Raw genomic sequence first — 23,756 nt, 5'->3', positions numbered from 1 at the left:
TCCAGGGACCAATTTCCCGTCTACAATCCTTTCTCTTCTCAGAGCTGTGAGCTGGGCAGCGCTGTCCAGTTCGGGGTTTTCCAACTTTTTCCCATTTCATTTTGGTCGTTTTGCCAAATCCAGCCGCGGGTGATCTCATCCCAGTAAAATGCTGACAGGTGAGTGCGCATTAATATCACATAAAGTAGCGAAACGACTGGCGTGTAAAAATAGAAATCAAAATTACAAGGATGTAAATAAGGTGCGTTCAAACATTTTGATGCGAGGTGACAATTATTTAATTTTGCTTTAAGTTTCATCATCATGACACATTTCTTAATCCAGTCTAATCATTTCACTCCTTTGATTAGGAGCGCATTCGTGCTTTTATTTCGTCTTGTACTATCAACCAATCACAGCTCTTGAAAGAAAGCCTCACACCTAGCAAAGGGCCAACCGCACCTGCTCACTAACATAAAACATTATGTCATTTCCTTCCTCAGAGTCGCTCTCAGCAGCCTCTGATTCACTCTGAAGCTCCTTGGCAGGAATGTTTAGGCTGAGATAGGAACTCTGAGAGACTCTGCGGTTCTTTGTTAATATGGGCCCAGATGGTTATACAACTTTCTGTGCTCATTTCCTGCTCTGTCCAGGTGGTGGCTCAGCCAATCAGCTCTCTCTGTTTCCACCATCTTCCGGCTGTAGACACATGTACGTATATAATGTATATGGCTGTAGACGCTCTGAGGTTCGCTAATACTCCTCCTAATTACTGACATTTTTCCACTTTGGGAGCTCCTCATGCTGGGATTGACCCATCTGGAGGGTATATGCCATAATAAGTTGCCATAAGAATTAGCAACTTACTATTAGTTTTGATTTACAATACTATTTTTTAATGTCTCCTAAAGTGTATAATTTATCAAAAATCACTTAACAAAATGTTCCGTTGCTTTATGAAAATTTATTAGTTTTTATTTTAGTCGTGGTAATTTTTCCTCCATAAGGAAATTTATTTCCTGAGCCTAAATGAAGTTTGACAACCCTGTGATGCTTTTTGGTTACATTTGGTATGTTTTTATGTCTTCTTGTCAAATGGTTTCATAGCTCCCCAACATCTGCAGCCAGATGTTTAGGTAACGTTAGGTAAAAGCAGGCCTTTTATCTATCAGTCCCGCCTCCCTGCAGAGCGACTCCTCGGGCTCTTCCTCTTCCTCACTGCAGCTGTGAGCTTCGGGTTTCTTCTCCAGCTGTCAGCAGCTGCAGCTTACAGAGAAATGGCTCAGAGGAGCATCAAGATGCTTTTACTTGATTCTCTGGAGGACCTGTCCGAGAAGAACTTTCAGAAGTTCTGCTTTGCGCTGGTGGACCGCCGGGGAGAGCCGCGGGTGTCCCGCTGCAGGGTGGAGGGGAAGAGCCGCCTGGACGTGGTGGATGTGCTGACCTCCACCTTCACAGAGAATGGGGCTGTGAGGGTCGCTGTGGAGCTCCTGAAGGACATCAACTGCAACCTGGAGGCGGAGAAACTCGGTGAGAAGAAACACTAAATTTAACTATTTGAAGCTGGTTTGCAATTTACTTTTGGTTTCACTTTAAATCTACGGGGCCCCTGCTGGGTCTCAATTCAGGTACTGAGAGTTTAGTAATGACAGAGAGAAAGTTCACCCTGTTTTAATTCAAGAGTTTTTCATATCAGGGCATCTCAAGGTAGAAAAACATCAGCAACACATGAGAGGAGCAGCTGTTGCTGCTCATTAACCCAGGAAGGGTTAAAGGTATATAGCCACGTTATATGCTTATAAAAAGACCATAAAATAAGATTATCTACACCAAGTTTTCATCTTGATAATGTTTTCATGGTCCTTTTTGTGGATAAATATAACCCAGCGCTGGGCGCCATGACCACATATAAACCACTGAGCTATTGCTCAGTGATATAAACAGATGTGGCGCCATCTAGCGACAATATCGCAGCACTACCATAATGCAGGTTTGCGTAATTAATAAATCAATTGTAAATAATGTCGGACCGAGCTTGACCCTCTGCAATGCCAAAGCGGCAGCCCGGTGTGATTGAAGACCAAACGTTATTATTAAATAAACAGATCTACAGTAACTCTAGCTTCATATCAGAACATTTACTCACGTCTGTCAACTCTGTGTAACCGGGTTCTGCTTCAGTCCACTGTACCGGGCTGGCCCAAGTAACCCCTCGACTCTGCGTTGTGTAGTTTTTTTAAATGAAGACGAGTTTCTGGGTTGTCAGGCAGTTTATTTCCTCTCGTGTAGCTTTCACAGACCGGCCCTAATTACAGCAAAACATTCATATTTTCAATGTACAATGAAGAATACAATAATAAATGATGTACCTGAATGGGAACATATCGGGGTTTGAATCAGTGCAACGGCTCAGCTTCACTCAGCACGCTACAACAGAGCGTTATGTTAGCTTTTAACTTAGCACACCAAGTGTTTTACAATATTAAGAAAACTAAAAGTACAGATGTTGGTGCCAGGCACACATCTAGTAACTAATCATTACAAATTACTTGTCTAATTTAGTAAAAAAATGATGTTTTATGATGTTGCTAACACTTTTCTACTGTGTGCTGAAGAATGCAACTCACCTCTCGTGTAGCTTTCACAGACTGGCACTGACTACAGGGACCAGCAACATATAACCAACCACACAAAGAGGGGGGCGCTATTTCCCTATTGCACTGATACATAGAAAGCAAGTGGAATTCTACAACTTAAACCTAAACACTGTTACATTCCCCCCTGCTGAATTCCACTTGCACCCCAAAATAAACAAATATCACAAACAAAAGCAACATCCCCACAGAAGAAAAAAACAGATACATCACAGCAACCAGAAGAGAAAAAGAGAACAAAAACAAAATGAACATTCTACACAATTTTACAATAGCATATTCACAGCCATTGAGATATGATGAATCCGCTCAGCAAATTCCAAGCAGCACGGTTACAAAGAAAATCCAGTCAGACGACTATTCTCAAAAGAATCAGTATAAGAAGAAGTTGGCCAGACCCCTATCTCACACGTGTGGGAAGCAAAAAACAATAAAATGAAATATGCCGATTACATATTTTACCATATTATAACCATACGCCATTCTGATACGGACAATTTAAAACAAAAGCACCCTGTTTGTTCCAAAAAAAAAAAAAACATTGTCTATTACAAATACAATAAAACAAACTGTCTTCACTCTAACAAGACTCAAACCTTTTCTGTTTTCTGGTGCATCATCTCAATCAATCTAGAAACAGGCTTAAGTAACCTTCCCACCCTAGATCTTGTGCGAGTCCCCACCACTCTGTCAACAACAGTACAATCTCCAGTGGGCACATCAGTCTCAGATGAGACAGAAACCTTAACCAAAGGCAAACAGCTCGGATCATGCTCAGCAGAGGCTGCTGCCTCCAAAGCAGAAGAGCATGTAGGTGGATCCAAGGACATGACCAAGTCAGATTGTTGCTCATCAGTTGGATTTTCATGTACATCAGCGACGCTAGTGGGGACATGGCTAGATGCCAGTAGATGCTCCACAACAGTGCCTTCTGATTCAATATCCTCGGTCATTGGCAACTCGCTGGGCACCTCAGATGGCAAGACAGAAACCCAAGCTCTCGTCCTGTACTCAGCAGATGCCAGAGACACATCACACACAGCCTCTCCATCACCATCCGTCATCAACGAGCCAGATTCAGAAAACACATCCACCTCATCTTGAGGCAAAGCATCCTCAACAGGCAGAAAGTTCACTGGCATTAATAGGTTACGATGTACGACCTTCACCTGCCCAGTGGAGGCATTCTGCAGCTTAAATGTGTGACTTGTGTCATTCTTGTCCACAACTGTATAGACAACATTCTCCCAGCGATCAGCAAGTTTTCTCTTGCCGCGTCCCTTTTTGTTGGCCAAAAGAACACGGTCTCCAATCTCCACTGGTGATCCCCGGACCTTCCGGTTGTAGAGATCAGCGTGGCGCTGCAATTGTTTGCTTGCCGTTCTTTGTGCAATGTCCATGGCCTCCTTGAGGTCTTTCCTTAGTGTCTGGACATATCGGTCATAATCTGTGACGTCATGATGGTCAATGACTGAGCCAAAGATTATATCAATTGGGAGCCTTGGCACCCTGCCAAACATCAACAGAAATGGAGCAAAGCCAGTTGTCTCGTGGATGGTACAGTTGTACGCAAAGGTGAGGGACTTCAACATATCTGGCCATCTTTGCTTAGCTTTTGTAGGTAAGGCACGAATCATATTACCCAAGGTGCGGTTCATCCTTTCACAAGAACCATTACCCATTGGGTGATATGGAGTCGTGTGGGACTTCTGGACTCCAGCAACACTCAACAGTTCAGAGATGAGTGCACTCTCGAAATTTGCACCCTGATCAGAGTGTAAGCGTGTTGGAAAGCCGTAGATGCAGAAATAGTTATGCCACAGTTGGTGCGCCACTGCCTTGGCAGACTGGTTGGGGCATAAAAAGGCATGCGCCATCTTTGTAAAATGGTCTGTGACCACAAGCACATCCACTGATTTGTTTGCAGAGTCCTCAGCCGACCAAAAGTCTATACAGACTAGTTCAAGGGGTTCTGATGTCTTGATGTTCTCTAAAGGTGCTCTAGCCTCTGGTTCCGGTGACTTGCTAACAATGCACCGCTTGCAGCACCTCACATACTCTGCCACATGTTTAGCCATGCCAGACCAATGAAATCTTTGCCTGGCCAGATAAAGGGTTCGTTGTTGACCCTGGTGGGCTGCTTCATCATGGACTCCCTTCAGTACAGCAGGACGCAGGGCAGGCGGGACAACATACAGATTGTTACAAGATTCCTGGAGATTCGATACAATACACCATTTTTCACAGTCAACTTGTTCCACGCCCTCAGAAGTCTATTTGTATCAGTCGCTTCTTTGGCACGCTCTCTCCTTGATGGTCTTCGCCCCCTTTCTACATAAAAGATCACCCTATTCAGTGTATCATCACACCGCTGCTGTCTCACTAGCTCTTCATGCGAAAAGATTTCAGATTCAGTTTGGTTCGGTGTGAGCAAAGTCTGAGAGAACTGAGGCAGAAGGAGAGCATGTGGCCACACCTTGGACTCCTGTTCTGTATGAACCTGGAAAACAGCTCCCACCTCACAAGATGTCAGCCCCCCTGCCTGCACAACAGCTGTGCACTGAGAAACAATATGCTGGTCATTGCTAGGAGTCTCCTCAGGTGAGTGAACTGTCCATCTGAAGGCCTCCTGCACCCCGCCTGTGGCAACTGCCTCTGCCTCAGCCAGCAGATCATTGTATGGCACTCTTATTAGAAGATGGGAGGCAGTCGGCTGCACAAAGGGTTCCCTGCTCAGTGCATCAGCAACCACATTTTTAGGACCAGGGATGTATTTTATGTCAAACTGAAAAGGTGCCAGTTTTGCAATCCACCTCTGCTCACATGCATCTAATCTTGGCTTAGACAGTATGTAAGTCAGAGGGTTATTATCGGTCCATACTGTAAACCGATGACCCCTAAGCCAGTGGTGAAACTTATCACACACTGCCCATTTCAAGGCAAAGAACTCCAGCCTATGTGCAGGATACTTGGACTGTGCATGACTGAGTGTCTTACTAGCAAAGGCGATTGGCCTTGATGTTGAAGCTCCAGCTGGAACTTGCGACAACACAGCACCAAGGCCACTGCTGGAGGCATCAACCGATAGAAGGAAGGGCTCTTCGAAGTTTGGATGGGCCAAGAGCACCCGATCCAACAAAGCCTGCTTCAACTTGAAGAACGCTATTCTGCAATCATCTGTCCAGTCCTCCTCACACAGCTTTGCACGCGCCCTCTGGCGCCTTCTCCCTGGACCACGTGGACCTTTGTCCCCAGATGTCAGCCGGAACAGAGGTTTTGCAATGGATGAACAGTTCTCAATAAATTGCTGGTAATACATGACCATTCCCAGGAATGAGCGGATCCTCTGCTGGGATGGAACCTTAGAACCATTTTCCATGAGGTCCGCTTCCGTAAGGGATGTAATGGATGCTATTTTGTCAGGATCTGACCTTATTCCATCAGCATTAACAATGTGCCCTAGGAATTTCACAGACTGCCTCAAGAAGTGACACTTCTTTGGGGCCAACTTAAGATTGTGAGCCTGTAGTCTCTGAAACACCATATGCAAGCGCTGCAGTGCTACTTCTTCTGTGGGGGCAAAAACCAGGACATCGTCAAGATAACACAACACACTGAGGAAGTTCTGATCTCCGAAAATGCCCAACATCATCCTCATAAAGGTCGCTGGACTGTTGCACAGTCCTTGTGGCATACGATTGTATTCGTATAACCCGAATGGTGATGTAAATGCTGTGTACTTGCGGTCTTGTTCATGCACCTCCACATTATAGTAGCCTGAAGTCAGGTCCATTGTAGAGAAAAATCCATTTCCTCCTAGAGCAGCCAGTGCATCTGCTGGATGCGGAAGAGGATGTGCATCTTTGACAGTTCTAGCGTTAAGCCAGCGAAAATCATTACATATTCTTAAATCACCAGACTTCTTCCAAACTAAGACCAATGGTGATGCAAACTCACTGCAAGACTTTCGGATTATTTCCCGTTCCTCCATTTCATTCAGAGCTTGTCTTAATTTGTCATAATGAGTCGGTGGCACACGTCTGCAAGGCAACCGGAATGGCTTGTCATCTACAACTCGAATCCTATGAAGATAGCCAGTAGCTTTGCCGCAATCTAGCTTGTCTCTCGAGAAAATGGACTCAAACTGGGCAATGAGGTCAACTAGTTTCTCTTTGCTAGCTTGTGACACTTCACATGAGTTGATATCAATGTCAGACAGCCCCAGATTTTGCAGCACTGCATGTAAAGAGCTACTGTCACCCATCACTTGCTCTAAAGATGGATGATCAGGCAAGGTAGAGACATCAGTGACTAGACTCTGATCATCATTGCACTGTGCTGATTCAGTAGTTGGCAGTTGTATATTCTGTTGTAAGCAGGAGTCAGTGGGACTGAAGCTCTCCACTGCTGCACAGGTAAACACGTCAGCCAACTTCATGTTTCGTTTTAAAGTCATTGACTTTTCAAAGGGGTTTAACACCTTTACCGGGAGCCACCCATCACTATTTAGATGTGCCACAGTTCTTCCAACCATAACTGACCTTGGCCTGGATCTTGTTGCTATGGGCTCGATCACTACAGCTCTGCCAACTTCCTCATTATCTCCTAGCAGCAGCCTGCCCCAGACTAAGTGCTCTGTCAAAGGTTCCAAGGTTATGGCTCTCTTTAGCTTGACAGTTCCAATCTTATCACCGGCACTCTCCGGAACCACCACTTCTGACATTAAACTTAGCACAGTGTGATCAGACATATCTTCTGCATTTAAGCTCTTGCTGCATTCCACCCCCAACTTATCTTTTGTCTTCAGGCGATTGACCAAATGCCGCATAAGGTTGCTGCCTATGATAAGGTCCTCACTTTGTCCTGCAACCACCAGCATAGGCACAACAACTTTGCAGCCATACATTTCCACTGTAATGTCACACACACCAGATGGGATTGTCCTTGAACCACCACAACCAATCAGTACAACATCAGTGGGTTGCAAGGTGGGGGTCTGCAACACTGCATGATCTAAGAGGTGGGGTATCAGATCAGTACTGAGGGTGCAGGCCATGGAGCCACTATCAAGCATTGCTTTAACAGATACTCTGCCACCAAGGGTCACATTTTTATAGAACAGTTTATCGTGTTGTTTCAATCTTTGGGTGTTCTGAAGCACTGGTCGATGACCAAGCTGTCGTTCTTCACAGACAGTTTGGTATACAGACTCCAAATCATCATAATCAGTCTCTTGGGGCACAATTTCAGGCCTAACACTTGCCCCCTCCACATGTAGGCCAACTAGTTTCCCATCTGCTGGTCAGCTGATTCAGGCCCTCTCGCTTTGTTAGATACGGCCCTGGGGCATCGAGCCCGTGTGTGATCAGCAGCATGGCAGATGAAGCACAGCTGATTGGCTCTACAGTGGTAATAGATAGAGTGTGCTGTGTCACCACAAATTACACAGGACACGACTTTGTGTACTTGGTCTCGATGTGCTCTGACATCATCTTTAGCAGGTGTTCTTGCTTGTCGAGGCTGACCCTCCAGAACTTTCTCCAACAGAGCTATCACATGATCAAGACGATCAGCAGGTGCCGGTGCATTGAGCCCAGTAGAGGTAGAGATCGGGGATGGCGTGGTACATTTACTGCTGCATGTCACCTGTTGCACATGAGGACTCACCTCCTGTCGCTGAGAGCTTAAAGCACTGGATGCACTCAGCTGAGAGCCACACTTCTGATCTTTGCTGTGCTCCAGCAACTTCTCGTGTACATCAGCAGGTGTCCACTGCTGCAACGGCTTACATTTGAAAATAAGAGACAGTTCTGGGTCTGGGCAGTGTCGAATGAACATTGTAGTCAGTTCTTTTGTCAGATATGCAAATGACTTTTTCTGTCGTTTGAGACAGTCCTCTGTGAGTTCCATGGCTCTGTTCAGCCGGAGCCAGTAATCGAAAGGTGTCTCACCTAAGTTAGGTAATGTTGCATAAAAATCAGCCAAAGGCATGCTCGAACAGGCAGTGTCACTAAAGTGCTGTTTTAAGATCTCAAAAATAGGTTCTGGGCCTACCTTAAGACACAAGGATGGATTACTACGTATGCCCACCCTGACTACCTCTCTTGCCTTCCCTGCCAGTTTACTAAGCACTTCATCAGCCTGTTCAGCTGTCTGTACCCCTTTTTTTCTTCAAATAGGTCATCATCATTTCCTCCCATTCCTGAACACTGCATGTGTCACAACCATCCCCTCTAAAACACACAGGTTCTTTAACATCAGATTTCACAATCACATTCAAAAGTGAAGGTTCTGAGAGCACATTACTGGCAGACCCAAGAACACTGTGTCCCATTCCACAGCCCAAGCGAGACTCAATACAAGAGGCAATGCTTTCTCCAATAGAAACTCCAATTTGCGTTGCTATCTCTGCATAAAGGCTCTCTGTTGTAGGTTTGGTATCTGATTTAGAATGATGGGAATCATCACAGTCACCATCAACAGGTGTTTCAGTTAACTCAGCAAAGACAGGCCTAGGTGTGGATGAGACTGGGGCTGCCAGCAAACCTGCTCTACCCCTGCCAAATGACTGTAGTGGGGTAAAACTAACAGTCCCCCTCCCTCTGCCAAAACCAGGAAGGTCTGTCATGATTTAAATCTGCTTTGTCCTTTTTTTCTGTCTTTTTTTTCTTACAACCAGACGTACAGAATCCCACCTCAGTGTTCCAATAGAAAACAGCAAACGGTGGGAAGAAGGGAAATCCCACGGGGTTTCCCACAGTCCATGTGGTGACTCCAACCACTATCCAGGAAATAGACAGCACCGCTGCGGATACAGGATCGCAGAAGCTCAGGTCACGGCACCAATGTAACCGGGTTCTGCTTCAGTCCACTGTACCGGGCTGGCCCAAGTAACCCCTCGACTCTGCGTTGTGTAGTTTTTTTAAATGAAGACGAGTTTCTGGGTTGTCAGGCAGTTTATTTCCTCTCGTGTAGCTTTCACAGACCGGCCCTAATTACAGCAAAACATTCATATTTTCAATGTACAATGAAGAATACAATAATAAATGATGTACCTGAATGGGAACATATCGGGGTTTGAATCAGTGCAACGGCTCAGCTTCACTCAGCACGCTACAACAGAGCGTTATGTTAGCTTTTAACTTAGCACACCAAGTGTTTTACAATATTAAGAAAACTAAAAGTACAGATGTTGGTGCCAGGCACACATCTAGTAACTAATCATTACAAATTACTTGTCTAATTTAGTAAAAAAATGATGTTTTATGATGTTGCTAACACTTTTCTACTGTGTGCTGAAGAATGCAACTCACCTCTCGTGTAGCTTTCACAGACTGGCACTGACTACAGGGACCAGCAACATATAACCAACCACACAAAGAGGGGGGCGCTATTTCCCCATTGCACTGATACATAGAAAGCAAGTGGAATTCTACAACTTAAACCTAAACACTGTTACATCTGCGTCACATCTGAGCCTCGGCAGGTTTAGCTTCAGTGACACTGAACGTTCAGACTGGATTCACAGACACATTCCAGGCTTTTCCCTCTTAGAATCATGGATTTTTGCACTTTTTTTTTCACTGGATCTTGGACCATTCATTGTTCTTTATTGTTTCGCTGGGAGATGCTAATAGCCGTTAGCTGCTTCCTTGTTTTAACCCCTGCTACGCATGTGCAGTACGTTCTTCCTCCGTTTATTAGAAATAAACACAAAAGGCTTTATTTACTAACCAACTGAGCAAAAATAAAGCTTAAAAAACCAAAATAACAACTAATACGCCAGCAGGATGTGATAATCTTTCTTAAAAACTTTGCAACCAGAGTGAGTTACTTTTCCCGCTGTGCAACCAGAGTGAGTTACTTACACACACACACATATATATATATATATATATATATATATATATATATATATATATATATATATATATATATTTATATATATATATATATATATATATATATATATATATATATATATATAAAACGTCAAACAACGTGGCTATGCACCTTTAATGGTCATCTCCAGACCATCTAAAGTCCATCATCCTGCAGAGAGGAAGATTATTACCAAGAGGAGAACATCTCAGACAGCTGACCACATTTCCCAGCAGATTCAGCCCGAGGTCAGAGCGAGAAGCTCAGAGAAACCCAAGAGCTCCATCTCAGACTCTACAGGCCTCCATTAGAAAGTTTAAAGGTCACGACTAGTCAAGTTGGCAAAGACTAAATTCAGTTGGTTTTTGGGAGCAACAGAAGCAGAAAGCCTAAAAACAAGAGAGCAACAGGATTATGTTGTTCTGGACAGATGAGATCAGCTTAGAGACGTCTGTTTCTGTCTGATGAAAGTAGCGATGCTTTGGGCTCCCTAGAGAAAAATGATATCATCATCATTAGCACCCAGCGCCCGTCTGAGTAGATGCCCCGGCTCTTATCGAGGCTACAGAAAGACAATGAACATAGCTGCGTTTTCAGGCTGGAGGAACAAATTTTGAAACTTTAAATTTCACTGAGCTGTGGCAACAGATTTTTACATGAAAGTTTCTGATCTGTTTTACAGCCCAGAGTTTATCTGGAAGATGACAGATGGTGAGTAACCATGAAATCTGCTTTGATCAGAACGTAACGTCAACATTTAAAGTGCAAAGAGTTTCTAGAGAAATGTGGTCTTTGTTTTGTCTTTGTTTCAGGACCCTGAATAAAAGTAGAAACGGAAGACAGAGAAATGGCCTCAGAGAGTCCTTTAAGAATGGAAAAAAAAAAACGTTTATTTTTGTCTTTGAGTGTAATCAATCAAAATTTTTTTTTACCATATTGTTCTTATCCTACTGACTGTTGCAGATAAATAAATTTTCTTATCTGTAATGACGTCTTTCTGCAGCCGTTGTTCTTGTTCCTGGTGCTGGAAACGTTAATCTGTTTAAATGTAAAACATTATTAACTATTATAAATACATGAAATACAACGACTTATTTAAGACTAAAAATATGATGCTCTGATGTTAGCATTTTAACCTGCTGTTTTATTCACCTGAATATTTCCTGTTGTGGCCTGAAAACATCTCACACATTGAATTCATCGTTAAAGGATCACGGCTTTAAACGCGGCTGCTGTGTTCTCAGGCCAAGCTTTAAATGTCTCCCTCTGAGTAAATTATGGATAAAGAAGCAGAATTGCTTTTGATTTCTGAAGAAAAGCAGCTCCATCACGTGATAAAACGTTTCTGTTTTGTTTCTTGTTGGAAATACGCGACACCAGAACACATCCACTCTGTAATTAAACTACGTTCAAAGGAATTTGGTTGGATCAGGACCCAGCAGCAGAAACACCAGTTCATAGATGAAGCTCTAAGATCACATCTAAAGTTTCAAACTCTTGAAATAAAAATGCATCATGTTATTAAACATTCCATCCATTTTCTTCAAATCTTCCAACTAGTGCTAGTTCGTTGTTAGCCCCCTGATCAGTGGAACAGTCTGTATCTAATGATCTATAGTGTTAAAATCAGCTGTGAGGTCTAACAGTACAAGAAGAGCACCAAAGTTTAACAGGAAAATATTATTAAAGACCCCTAACTGGGGCGAGTCTTGAACTCAGACTGAAAAGCTCACTGAAACCCACATTTTGAAGGATATAAACAATCTTTTCTTGGAATTTGGACAAAACAGTGACACAGGTCTAAACTCCAATAAACAGAGGGATCCAGTCCCCCTCTGTTCAGCAGAGGTTGACCAACCGCATGTTTAAAAGATTTAGGCATCACACTGGATGGACCCGAGTTACAAAAAAAAAAAAAAAAACTCATTGAAAACTCAGGACAACATCCAAAGGATGCAGATGGCTTCATCCTGTAAATCAGCCCCTTTTAAGTGGGAAGAGAAATGGGCTCAATTTGGTCCAGCACAGCTAGGCAGCGACGTAAATTAGATGGATCATGAAAAGCTGGAGAACATAGAGCCCCAGTGTTGATTAACTTATACACAAAAGCATGTGGGCTGTTTTATAGTATTAATAATAACAACAATTACTGTCATTATTATCCTTTTATTTAGAGTTTTATAAACGCTGGAGATAGGCACCAGCAACCCCCGCGACCCCATGAGGGATTAAGCGGTTTGGAAAATGAATGGATGGATGGATGGAGTTTTATATATATGTTTTTTTTATGAGTAATAATGTGTTTCTGTTGCAGGGGTTGTCGTTTGTGGTCCTGGGAACTTTGTTAGATCTGTTTCTATTTATTACTTCACTAATAATGCACGCAAACATAAAGTTACTTCCTGTTTCTCCTCTTAAACATCTCAAATTATACCTGCAGTGAGGTGACTTGGATATAATCTCAACAACAGAAGGAATAGTTCATGCTGTTTGACGTCATCAGAGACAACAACCCATCCCATTCAGTCTTTGTTTCTTTATATTTTCCCTCCAAAGCAGCAAAACCCTTTAAAGTGTTCTGAATCAGAAGTTTTCTTAAGGTCTTTCAGAATTTATCTTCGAACTTTAGCTGCTTTCTACTGCTTGCTTTTACAGTCACATGTGTTCAGCATTCCTGATCCAGCCCACTTTGCTACAATAGAGTCAACATGCAGAACAAGGTGTACCAAGCTGCTGATCACATGACCTCTGATCGGAAGCCCCACCTTCATGCTTCCAAGCACAGATTTACACACTGTTTAAACCACCTCCTTCATGCAGGAGCCAGCAGTGGAAGTCATGTTACACAACCGCCATGCCGCTCTGCAGGTGGAGCAACGTGGTGATTTGTGACACGCCAGAGTGGAAGTTCAGACTCAGCAGATCTATCTGCAGATGTGGGAAGTGCAGCTGGGTTTGTAACAAAACTGAAGGAGGAGCTTCCACGGGGCCTTCAGGAAGCTTGACCTGTTGCTGAAATGAACATTTTGTTCTACAAGAGGAATAAGGATCCCAGCTGTACTTGCAGAAAAGTATTCATCTTTGATCACTTATTACAGCATCTGCATTTCTTGACCGTAACAACACATTTCTGCAGACCTGGGACAATGAAACATTTTTCATTAATATTATTCTGATCAGATGGGAAACTGATGAAAAAATGTTTTAAAGAAGAAAATAAATCTGATTTATTGCAAACTGGGAGCAACCGAAACAAGCGTGATTTGCTGAGTTCAGATAACTTTTATTTCTAATGGAGACTTTTATAATTAAGTTGCTCTGATGCAAAAACTACATTTCCCAACAGCATTTGAACACCTCATCTATGAAGCGCCAAACTGGACAGAAGCTGGACGAAACCAGAAGCACACATTGATCCAGGAGTACTTTCTATGTTAGATGGTAATAGTGGATGATCTGCCTCCCCTGATGATGTCACAGCTAACAGATCACCAGACCAGGTGTACCTTCTATGGAGTGAAAAATGACAGAACAAAAAGTTAAAAGCTGAAATAACAACAAACAATGCAGATTGGAGAGCAGTAGGAGAACTCAGCAGAGTGAGAAAAATAGACCCTGATGTCCTCCAGCAGCCTAAGCCTATAGCAGCATAACTATAGAGATAGCTCAGTGTATGAGCCACTCTGACTAGAAGCTTTGTCACAAAGGAAAGTTTTAAGATTAGTCTTAAAAGTAGACGGGGTGTCTGCCTCACGGACCAAAACTGGGAGTTGGTTCCACAGGAGAGGAGCCTGATAGCTAAAGGATCTTAAACTCAATCTGAATGAAATTGTAATCTGGATGAGAGGGCCGGTTTATGCCGATTAATAATCTAATCAGAATCAGAATCAAAAATACTTTAATAATCCCAGAGGGAAATTACAGTTCCAGTACAACCATTCATCAATGTGCATATTATCGCTTGTCAGGCTGAAGTTATTCCAAATGTGGCAAACTGACCCCAGTGCGCATGTGCGCCTGACGTAAACATGACGTATTTGCGTATTGTATGTAATTCAGATTTTTAGGGGCTGAAAGTAAAAAAAAACGGTCCAGATTCTGTTTGACTTGGAAGTTCAGGCTTCCATCCCAGATCATCAGAAGCACTCCAAGGGTCGCAGAGACAAGTCAAACCAGACCATTTCTAAGCTGCTTTAAGTCACTGATGGTGTACATTCTGTACAAAATTAATTATTTTATTAAAATTATTTTTGTCTTGTCTACTTATGTTTTCAAAAAGCTTACTTCTGTAAAACTAGTGGTGGCTGAAGTTCATCTGAAGGTTCTCCTGTGAACACATGAAGAACAGGTAATGTAGCAATGTATGTGAACCTTTCCAGTAAATATTAAACGTTCAGACAACGTCTGTCAAACATGGCCATGAAAGTTGGTTAAACGCCATCAGCTGGATGTTTTCCCAACGTAGATATGAAACAACATCTCTACGTTCAGTGAATGTCCGCCAACGACGTTTGTTCATATCAAACCATATCGTAAGGTAACATAACTCTAAGTTGATATCAGCTACTGATCCAAAGAGGAAAGACGCCACTTGTTCCTGCGTGGACTCCGTCACGCCGGGTGACGGAGTCCACGGACAGGGCCTGGGCACCGCGCTGGCGTAGGAGCGGGGCTTGACACGCAGTCTGGTGATGATTACATCGTTCATGCTGGTGTTCTGTTCCAAATCTGCCACTCGGTTCTCCAGAACAGCGATCCGCTTGCCTTTCTCCTCGTTAAGCAGTCGCTAAGCCTTCACCTCTTCAACTAAGTCCAGAATGGACTTTTGCTGGAGTCGGATGGCCGAGGTCTCTCCAGAAAGAAAATCCAACGCCTTCCTTATCTCCTCAAAATCCTCCATGGACGGATTCTTCTTGGGGCCCATGCTGGCAACAGGAAGTTAAATCTAAATCTAGGCCCTTGATACCTTCACTACAGAAACACGACTGTTTATGTCTGTTTAGAGAGTTATAGGTTAGACATTTATACAACGTCTCTATGAAGCATGTGGATTATATCCAATAAGGTGTTGCCTACAGGAAATAGATAATAAAAAAAAAAGACAAAATTATCATTACTGGTATAAAATGTTGTTTTATAATCTGTGATGAGTTTGGTCTTAAATTATTGGGGTTAATTTAGTCTTTTTCTGATTGGCTATAGATATCAAAATAATAGTAGCCTGCTTTATATCCATTAATTCTGAATAAGCTTTTTGCAATCTATAGCTGTAATAAATGCAACATTTCACGTTTAGTCATCCTACATTCCAAAGTTGCATTTTTTTTTAAACTTTTTGTTATGAATAATAAACATTTTGGGTTTTACAAGGGCTCTGTGATTCTTAATAGAAATTTCAATGTAGGCACAAGGTTTGGCCTCAAGAGGGCGGAAGTGCAACAGGGTGGATCCAACCGCGGTGTGGATCCACCGTGAGATACAGAAGACGAAAGTTTGAATTTGTTGAGGAAATATATACTTTCTTTCGTCCAGCTTTTACATTTTTTATGAGAAATGGCTCCAAAAACCCCCAAAAAGGTTTTACGGGACATTCTGGAGGACCTGAAGGATGCCGACTTCCAGAAGTTCCGCGATGAACTCCTGGAGCGAAAGGATGGTGTGAAAACGAGCCAGGTGGAGGGGAAAGGCTTTCTGGACGTTGCAGATGTCATGGTGTCAGTTTATACCGAGAAGAAGGTTCTGCTGGTGGCCGATGAGATCCTCAGAGAGATCCGCTGCCATGGAGCGGCGGACGAACTGGGTAAGAATCTCCGCAACATCTGGATCCATTATGTCCTCCAGGTTCTGATCCTGGCGGAGGTCTCAGAACAATTCAGGTCATTTCATGTTTTATCTTCAGGTTCTGACATTATGTCCTTTTCTCTGCGATCTCAGTCATTTCACAGAAGTTGAAACAGCGCGCTTAGTTTTTTTTACTTTCACTTTCAGCGCTGTTGATCCAGATCCAGACACTTTCCTCCGACTCAGTAAATACAGGAGGAAGCATGAAATAAAAGCCTAAAATGACACATTTAGGGCTGAATGTCAGTGTTTCCTCTTCTCTCTTGGGGGAAACTGGACAATCTGAACAGTTTTAGTTAGTGACTAATCCGGAAGTGCCGCTGATCTGGGGACAGCGCATCTCGACAGCTTCATCTGTCAGTCCGAGCTACCCGTCCAGAACCACCTCTGCGAAGTTTAACAGGGAAGCTTCACGTATAAATGGCGCCCTGAGAGCCAATCAGCTGCTTCCCCACAGCGAACCGAACCGAACCACTGGATCCCCCAATAAGGCCGGGATAAGATACTAAAGTATCACTTATAAGAAATGTTATGGATCCAGGTTTATAGATTTAAAAGGTTATATTTAAAGCTATATGAATGGGATTGTAATTATCAATTAAGCGAGCACACCACTCATTTGTTAATCAAGAGAAAAATGCATCTTTGTCTTTGCAAGTTTTAATTCAAAGGCGTGAAGTGTTTGAATGTCTCTACCCCCCCCCCCCCACACACACACACACACACACACAAAAGGTGCAACAAAGGGCTCTGTTGTATTTTGAATAATCTGATTATCAGTGTAGAATAATCCTGAGTGTCTGTAATCTGTCAAACATGTAAACTATTGAGAGGCGTTCAAATGCAGCTCAGACAGAAATAAACGAACACGAGCGTCATCAGCCATCTGTGCTGTTTTCTCGCTAATACTGGGTGCATTAACGTTTAAATATCCTCCTGACGCCCCCAGTGGCTTGTTGTCCTGGGTAGAAATCCACATCACCTGTATCCAAGCAGCAGCCGCCATCTTTAGGTGCTAAAAAGCCCAACAGAACCATAACGCTGGTTCTGAAATGCTACGGAAACAACAGCTAATGGGTCCATGTTGGCGAATCGGCTTAAATGTTTAAAGCTGCAGATCATTTGATTAAAACGCCACGTCGGTGCTAATGATCCGAACCGATGTCCATTCTGCAAAGTTACTGTAGTCCTCAGAACCGGGCCAGGACTGTGAATGTGGTTTTGATCTCATAAACTGATATTTTTCTGTGTTTTTTTTTTTTTTTTGCAGCCGAAGCGGCTAAAAAGGCAGGTTTTCCATACCAAGGTGGTGCTTCCGGTGAAGGTGAGTGTCTTAGCTTTTTTATTTTAAAAAGGAAATAAATAAATAAATGTTAAACTGAATGCAAACAACCATCCTGACTGATGGTCTCTGTTATTAACATGTAATAAAAAAGTTTCTAATGAATCATTATCACCTTAAAAACACTGATTATCTCCACATAGCATTTTTTATTTTATTTTCTGCAGCCAAAGAGGCTAAACAGGAAAGTTTACGATCCCCAGACGCTGCTTCTGGCGAAGGTGATTGGTTCTGCTTTAATTTTATTTATAAAGGAAACAAGTAGATAAATGTTAAACTGAATACTAAACAACCATCCTGACTGATGGCTTCTGTTATTAACAGAGTTAACATAATTTAGTGTTTAGTTAATCATTATCTACATTTAAAACGTTGTTACAGCAGAAGATTATCTCCACATAGCCGATGAGATTATGAGATTATAAACATTTCCTTTAATAAACTTTTATTTTCTTTTTTAATTTTTTTGGAGTTGATAAAGTTAAAATCAAATGTTTTCTATCCTCAGACGCTGCTTTGAGCTTTTCTGCATCTTCATTCTTAACATGACATAAATTGTTTAGTTTTTTTTTTTTAGTTTTTACGCTTTTGATGATGCCATAAATTAGTCTCAGGTTTCTTCTCTGCCTGAAAAACATTTTGAGCTGCAGTGTTGTTAGTTTTTGCATAGCTGCAACAGATAAATACCCGCTGATCTGGATTCAGTTTGGACCTAACGCAGCCGTCGGTTCAGCTAAACAGTTGGGCTCGATTTATTCATAAATTTTATTTATAAGTAAAGATGCATAAATTTGTTAGGAGTGGCACCAAAGTCTTTAAACCCTGGAAACCAGTCGACAGGCTTTACTGTTGCTTTAACTTCGCTTCCTGTTGAATAATTCGCTCTGACTTTGTGTGCATGTTGCTCCATGTTAGCCTTGATATTTCCGCCTCCTAGAACCAAAGAAATTCCCAGAACTTGGTATTTTAGAGGAAAAATGGAGGAGCCCTAGAGCCACAGATTAAACCGAGAAATTCAACTATATATACAGTTAACATGTGAATTTCTCAGAGCATCATGCGTACATGTAAAAGTGAATATTGTACGGTAACAGTAACGTGGCTTTCTGTGACTAAACAGTTTCTATTCTGTTTTTTCCTCAGAGGAGCACTTTGTGGACCAACACATGGTTGAGCTGGTCCAGAGAGTGACCAGCATTGCACCCATTTTGGACAAGCTCTTAAAAGCCAAAATTATGCAAGATGAAACTTACGATGAAATCAGCGCCCTACCCACCTGCCAGGCCAAGATGAGAGCGCTCTACAGAGGACCGTTGAAGGCCAGCAAACGCTGCAAAGATGTCTTCTACGAAATCCTGGAGGAACTAGAACCTTTCCTCATTAAAGACCTCATGGGGAAATAAATCCTGGGAGAGAAATCAAATTAATTTTAGACAGAGAATCAAGACAAATTTCTTGTAATTGAATAAAAAAAGTTTTACATGTTTGTTTTAGTGATTTTTCCTTGATGTCTGAGACCCACTTCAGCAAAGCTCATGTCAGACCAGATATAAGAGTTAAGCTGTTAAAGTTTACCATTCACCAATCAATTTCCTGGTATTTAATAGTAAATTACATGAAATATTTAATGTCTGTGCATCAGTCAGGGAGGTTCAGTGAATCCAGAAGAATCCCAGACAGTTCAGGGCTCCATTGGGTTCAGGACAACTACACTAAAGCTGTCCAACTTAGTGTTTAGTTTCATTTCCCTGAATACAACGACTGATTAAAGTCTGATTTGTAGACGTCAACACAGCAGATGCTCTGCAGAGCCTCTCCTGCAGACATCTGCATTTTCTGACGAATTGTCCCTTTTATTTTCCTCAGTAGACGACCGGCACCCTCAGCTGGATTTAAACCACCTGCTTGACTTGGTTATATGAGAAGTTTCCAGGTTTTAGCCGTCAGGATCTCCTGTGTCTCCTCGTCAGTAGTTTGGAGACATTTTGTTAGAACCTGAGCAGATCAGGAGTGTCTGTCAACCTCATGTTATCATCAGCATCCATCATCGGTGGAGAGGAGAGTCCAGTTTCTGTGAGAGCGGTTCAGGCCTGAACCAGAACCAGAACCCCACCAGAACCACCGTTAACATGAGCTGCCCTCATGTCTGATCCAGGTCCATCCTGCTCTCATTTTTTTCAGAAGGTCTTTTTCCAGAATTCTCCAGCCTCACAAGAACGGATCCCAAATCCAACGGTCCTGTCATCGAACCCATGTAGTAGTTTCATCCTGTCGTCTCAGTGAATCTGTTCCTGAAGTCGTCTTTGGATGGGAGTGTCTGAGAAACAACGAGCGTCCTGCAGATGTTAGCAGCGCAGTCTGTCTCTGTAAAAGCTTCTCCTCACAGCTGAGTTGGTAATCCTGACTCTGATTTTAGTTTTTCAGACCCAAAGTAGCTCCCTAGACTCTCATTGGTCCATTTTCCTCCACGTGTTGAGCAACTACAAACTAAATATTTGTGTTAGATGATGATTTCAGGGAAGCATTTGATTGTGATACTAAAGCTGAAAACTGCAATATCTATCAAAATAATCCATCATTATCATTAAATAATGGTCCAAGCATACTCCACTAGCTTTAGCATCACAGCCACTGAGTAAATTCACCTGGTGTGGCCTTAAAGAGTCCATGTGACTGGCCAAATATACATACTAGAGATATGCAGAGCATGAATATCATTTTTCACCAAGGATTGCATCCATGCAGTCCTTTGTGATTGTGATGCTGTACACGCTGACATTGTGGTTAGGATTGTAATAACATCTAATATGCATTTCTGGGAATGCTGGAGATAGGCACCAGCACCCCTCAAGACCCCACAAAGGACAAGTTTTTATAGATAATGGATGAATGGATGGATGGATGGAGAGATGGATGGATGGATGGAGGATGGATGGATGGATGGATGGATGGATGCATTTCTGGTTTGCATCAAGCAAACCAACAATTATTTCAACAACATGCAGTGAAAGCTCAGCTGTAACAGCATAAATGTTGTTGGTGCACATTAGCCTCATATTCCTGGGTTACATTGGTTTGGTTAAGAAACTCATATCACTGTAAATAAATATAGCACACACATAAAGAATCTAAAATAAATCCCTTTTCTAAGCTAACTTAAATGTGCAAAGCTTTTACAGCTTTTTCAGCAAACATTTTTATCAACTCTTGATTTTACTTTAATTGTGTTTGAAGTTGATGATCTTTGAGTTTCATTAGTCCATCAGAGCAAAAGTAAAGACTTCCTGCATATTTCTTATTAAATGGAGATACATTTGCTTCTCACAGGTTCTTTTTAACAACCTGAAACATTAATCAAATTAGCATCAGGCCTACAGTAAATTGTGGTAAAGAGATCAATTTATTTGAATAAACACAGACCTTGAAGAGGAAAGTCTGATTAAGATGAAGCGATTAGATCCACCAAATGGATCTGATTTTATGAAGTCTACTAACCTCTAAAGTTATATTATTGGAAATGAGTTTATTGTTTTAATAAAATCAACTTCATCTTAATCATTTTAATCTGGATGGCATTAAATTGGCCTCTGGTAGTAAAAGTAAAAACCTTTGGTGCTATTTTTGACCAGGACATTTAATCTATATCCCATATTAAACAGGTTTAAATTTCAATTTAACTTTGTAAAATGTCTTGAGATGACACGAGTTGTGAATTGGAGCGATATAAATAAAATTTTATTCAGTTGTCTTGCAGGGAAAAACTTGTGGCAGCTGAAATTAGGTACATATATGATAATGTAGAAAATGTTATATCATCAATAAGTATATAGGCTATTAATCTAAGTTAAAGGGGCGTGTATTTTATTAGTAAAGCTGGATTAAACACATCGCCCCAGTTTTAATCCCCAAATTTTCACACAGACATGAAACGCACACCAGTGGCTCAGAGTACACGCATAAATGTGTAGAAAATGGGAAATCCACAACAAGTGTCTGTTTGTCAAACAGTTTCAGGATTTCGTTGTGGTAGACTTTGTTGTGTCGATGTTCCTTGCACTTGTAAAGGGTGTGAAATGTAGATCCGAGTGTTCTGTAGGGGTTATTATTATTATTATTATTGTTTTTTTCTTGTCGCATTGTTTCCTGGCAGTTGTGCAATATTGACTCTGTTTTGTTTTGTTCCTTTTATTTTTCCTCACTGTTGCTACAGAAACAGGGATGTTACCTAATGTAGCAGACGGATTACGTTTTGTGTAAATTATGCTGCAGTTCTGGCGTGTTTAATGTCCCTCTGGGGCTGCCGTATCGAGGAAGGCCACTAATGCTGTGGTTGGTGTTGATTGTAGTAAAAAATATTACTTATCTCTGTATATCATTTAAATAATTAGATTTATTTCTCTACACTTTATTCATCCTAGTGTTTATTTTATTAATTCAAAATATTTTAATTGTATATAATTCTTCTTTTCTTTGATTAGCTTTTGGTTATTGAATGAACACAGATGGCCTGATCTCTGATAGAAGTCTAGTTTTATGAAAATGTTTATATTAATATCAATAGACCTTATTTTTGATTATATAAAAAAACAATAATATGATTTCTATTAGACCGTTTTTCTTTGTTATAATGGGGTGGTGATATACATGCCAGAAATGTTCTCACCTAATGTATAGTGATTTTGTTGTTTACTATAACTACTTGTTAAGATAAAGTTCATGTAAAAAAAATAAAAATAAAAAAATAAAAAATTAATATAAATAACAGGAAGCATCAGTGAACCTAGTTGTTCCAGAAATATAACGTCACTCATTTTTTCTCCACTTAGTTTTATTTACACAGAGACCAATAAAAACCTTCCCTGGCAGTGTCTGAACTAAACACCTGTGTAATATTTCTCAGTAGCAAAGGAGGGTAGAAATGAGCTTTGTATCAAAAAATAACAATAAAAATAAAATAAATGCACAAAACTCTACAAAGTAGTCTTTAAACAATATTTACACTTTTGTTCTTAGACATGCATCAAGTGAAAAGGCGTTTCAGACCCAATCTGTAACATCTGTAGTGCTTTAAATGACTGCTTCCTGGGCTGCACCGCTCCCTAGGTTTAAAACATTTTACATGAAATGTCTTTTTCTTTTAGCCAAAAAAAAGACTGCATTGTAGAAATGTCTGTTTCTGCTAGTCTTCCTTCGTGAAATGCAGCATCTTTACATTCCCTGAAACAGATTCAGCCTCAGAGGACGGTCCGGACTCAGCAGAGTTTCCTGTGGCTCCCAGCTGCCTGGATCCTAACCCTCCCAGGGGACCCTCGGCCCTACTGGGACCCCCACGCCCCGCTGCTCTGCTCGCCGCAGCTCCCCCGGGGACGGCCCCGTCTCTGCGTTCGTGGGCAGGATGTTCAGGCTGCTCAGGACCTCCTGCGCCGTCTTTCCCAGCATGCCTTGCATGTCACAGACGAAGCCTGGTAGACGTAGCGCTGCCCGCCGTCTTGTGGATGATGTTTTTGTGGTAGTAGTAACGCAGGCCGCGGCTCAGCTTCTCGTAGTTCATCTTTGGTTTGTTCTTTACACTGACCCCAGCGTTGGCCACCTGTAGCAACGATAAAATGTTAGACTTTAACATCAACAAGTAACTAAGGAATTATTTTAAAGCATAGAAAATGAACAATTAGAGTGTAACTGCATTATCATGGTCGGTATGTTTAAAGGAGGGTAAAATCCTGTCAAATAATCTTCTAACCTGTAAAAACTATGAAGAAATTATGAATTAGCATAATTAAGACAGTTTCACAGCAATGCTTTATTTATGACCCATTTTATTTAAATGTTAACTAGTTTCTTTATTGGCGTCTTGGTGCAGATTCCCATATGTATGTTGATGAGCCAGTTTTATGTGGCGCTGATGATAAACTGTGTCAATGGACAGAGGGAAACATTCAGCAGCCTGAGTGTGTGCAGTCGCTGACATCGATCCGGATCAGAACCAGGACAACTGAAAACAGTGTGTAATATCAATCGTTTAAAAAATAGTAAATTAAGGAGATAATTGTTTATGATTA

The 23,756-nt window shown here is 41.7% G+C and overlaps 2 protein-coding genes across 2 annotated transcripts in view; one reads left to right on the top strand and one right to left on the bottom strand.

Annotated features, from left to right (window-relative positions):
• Window positions 1-19,183, top strand: part of LOC118562707 — a 275,945-nt gene extending 256,762 nt beyond the window's left edge. The window contains exon 19 of the mRNA XM_036135523.1: window positions 18,841-19,183. Coding sequence (XP_035991416.1) covers window positions 18,841-19,100 — 260 coding nt within the window. The 3' untranslated portion in view covers window positions 19,101-19,183. The remainder of the gene's footprint in view (window positions 1-18,840) is intronic.
• The window catches only part of LOC105924485, a 252,954-nt gene that overhangs the window by 192,411 nt on the left and 36,787 nt on the right, over window positions 1-23,756 (bottom strand). The gene's annotated exons all lie outside the window — the stretch shown is intronic.

Source organism: Fundulus heteroclitus, chromosome 3 (genome assembly GCF_011125445.2).
Source record: "Fundulus heteroclitus isolate FHET01 chromosome 3, MU-UCD_Fhet_4.1, whole genome shotgun sequence".
Lineage (NCBI taxonomy): Eukaryota > Metazoa > Chordata > Actinopteri > Cyprinodontiformes > Fundulidae > Fundulus > Fundulus heteroclitus.
The sequence above is the reverse complement of the archived record's forward strand: the minus strand, read 5'-3'. Positions and strand labels throughout refer to the sequence as shown.